A 2,091-nucleotide genomic window follows, 5' to 3' on the forward strand; every position below is an offset into this window, starting at 1 on the left:
CACATCCACACAGAGACACACACACATACAGAAAGAGAGAGAGACACAGAAACACACATAAATGCACAGGATGACACACACACACACACACACACACACACACACAGTGAGACACACACAGAAACACACATACACGCACAAGATGACACACACACACACACACACACACACACACACAGAGAGACACACACATACAGACAGAAAGAGAGACACAGAAACACACATTTACACACATTTACACACACACACACACAAACACATAAGCACACCGGATGAGACGGAGAGAGATGTGTAGACTGAGTATTTATTGTAGAGTTTTATTGTATCATTTATAAATGTACTTGTACTTTATTGTATTGTATTTTCAGTAAACGTTCCTTTTATCTATAGCATGTTAGAAACACCTCCATGTTGTTATCAGTAGATAACACATTGCTTTTGTACTAACTTGAGACACATCATAAACTATTTTTATTGTATTAACTAACTTTTTTGTGTTAGTTTTATTTATTTGACTGCTTTATTTCTATAATCCAGAGAAAGCGTTGATAAAGACGTTCACCGGAACTACTTTCTTACCAAGAAATAGTCCCTATGTATTCTAAACTCCGTACTACTGAAACCCAACCCTTGACTGCTTTATTTCAGAGAGGAGGAGGAGGTGCTGAAGGTCAACAGGGTGATGGTGAACTCCTTGGAGGACACACTAGGTAAGAGACCAGCTGTCCGTCAAAGCACCCCGCACCAAGAAACACAGCTTCTTTTAAAGTGGGTTAGGGTTTTATCTGTCGTAATGTTTTTATTTTGTAACTGTTTACACTTGTGTTTGATCGGTTTTATGAATTTCTTCTGAGGAAAAGGAGGAAGTGTAAAGGTTGTGTAACACAGAGAAATAGTGTGAATGTGTAGTGTCGAAACTAGATCACCAAAGGTAGCACTAAAATTGACTAATTAGTGTGAAGGTAGTCTCAAGTGGGTTAGGGGGTTAGGGGGGTTAGGGGGGTTAGGGTTTTATCTGTCTTAATAGAATAGAAAGCTTTTATTGTCATTATACTCAAGTACACAGTACCTGTGCAACGAGATTTAAGCAATCCCTTTACAGTGTTGACACAAAAATATAAGATAAGAATATAAAATATCCAAAATTTTAAAAATGTAGGTAGTGCAGAGAAGAGACAGTTTAGTAACTGTATGCATATATATAAAACGGCTTGAATACACAATGTGGTACAGGAGATAAGCATAAACAAATAAATAAATATTGCACTGTGATGCAATGGTTAAGTACTAAGTATAGATAAATATGTTTTTTATTTTTAACTGTTTACACTTGTGTTTTATCTGTTTTTTAACTGATTTTGTGTGAAGCACTTTGAGTGTCCCTGTTGCTGATCTACAGATAAAGCTGCCTTGCCTTAATTAGTCTCTAACTTGGTGTGTGTGTGTGTGTGTGTGTGTGTGTGTGTGTGTGTGTGTGTGTGTGTGTGTGTGTGTGTGTCTAGGAGGAAAGCTCCCCACTCAGAAAGCGGCCGTGGCTCGCCTCTAATGCCCCGACCCACGAGCCAAGCGGGGACCGAGGAGGGTCGAAACCTTTCCCATCCGACGGCGATGAGAGACGGAGCAAAACAAAAGACTCGCCGTCTGGTGACTGCTCCATTTATTTTGATTTAATTTCACTTATGTTCTCTTCACGTCTCTTTTCAATGAGCCTTTTCTCTCTCTCGCTCTCTCACATGTCTCTATTAGTCAAAGTCAAAGTCTGCTTTATTGTCAATTTCTTCACATGTCAAAACATACAACTGCCCACGGTGACAAGACATATTTAACCAACTAGGTCCACGGACAAACATAACATTTAAGTAAACAGTATAAAAAAGTAAAAATAAGAAGATATATACAATGAGGAAAATAAGAGCAGCGAAATTTGAGTTAAAAATGTGCAATTCTGCATACTGTCGACAGTCTATGTAATGTGCAAAAAGACAGGTGGTAGCATAGTGGGGCTGGTTATGTAGAGCAGCAGAGGACCTTCTTATGAACCTGGTCTATGTGTGCATGAAGTCAGGTGGCAGCATAGTGGTGCTGGTTATG

The 2,091-nt window shown here is 39.1% G+C and overlaps 1 protein-coding gene across 1 annotated transcript in view; it reads right to left on the reverse strand.

The window, feature by feature from the left end:
* Positions 1 to 1,822: 1,822 nt before the first annotated feature.
* gnpat (glyceronephosphate O-acyltransferase) overlaps positions 1,823 to 2,091 on the reverse strand; it is a 7,330-nt gene continuing 7,061 nt past the window's right edge. The window contains exon 11 of the mRNA XM_034900752.1: positions 1,823 to 1,830. Coding sequence (XP_034756643.1) covers positions 1,823 to 1,830 — 8 coding nt within the window. The remainder of the gene's footprint in view (positions 1,831 to 2,091) is intronic.

This window comes from Etheostoma cragini, chromosome 18 (genome assembly GCF_013103735.1).
Source record: "Etheostoma cragini isolate CJK2018 chromosome 18, CSU_Ecrag_1.0, whole genome shotgun sequence".
Taxonomy (NCBI): domain Eukaryota; kingdom Metazoa; phylum Chordata; class Actinopteri; order Perciformes; family Percidae; genus Etheostoma; species Etheostoma cragini.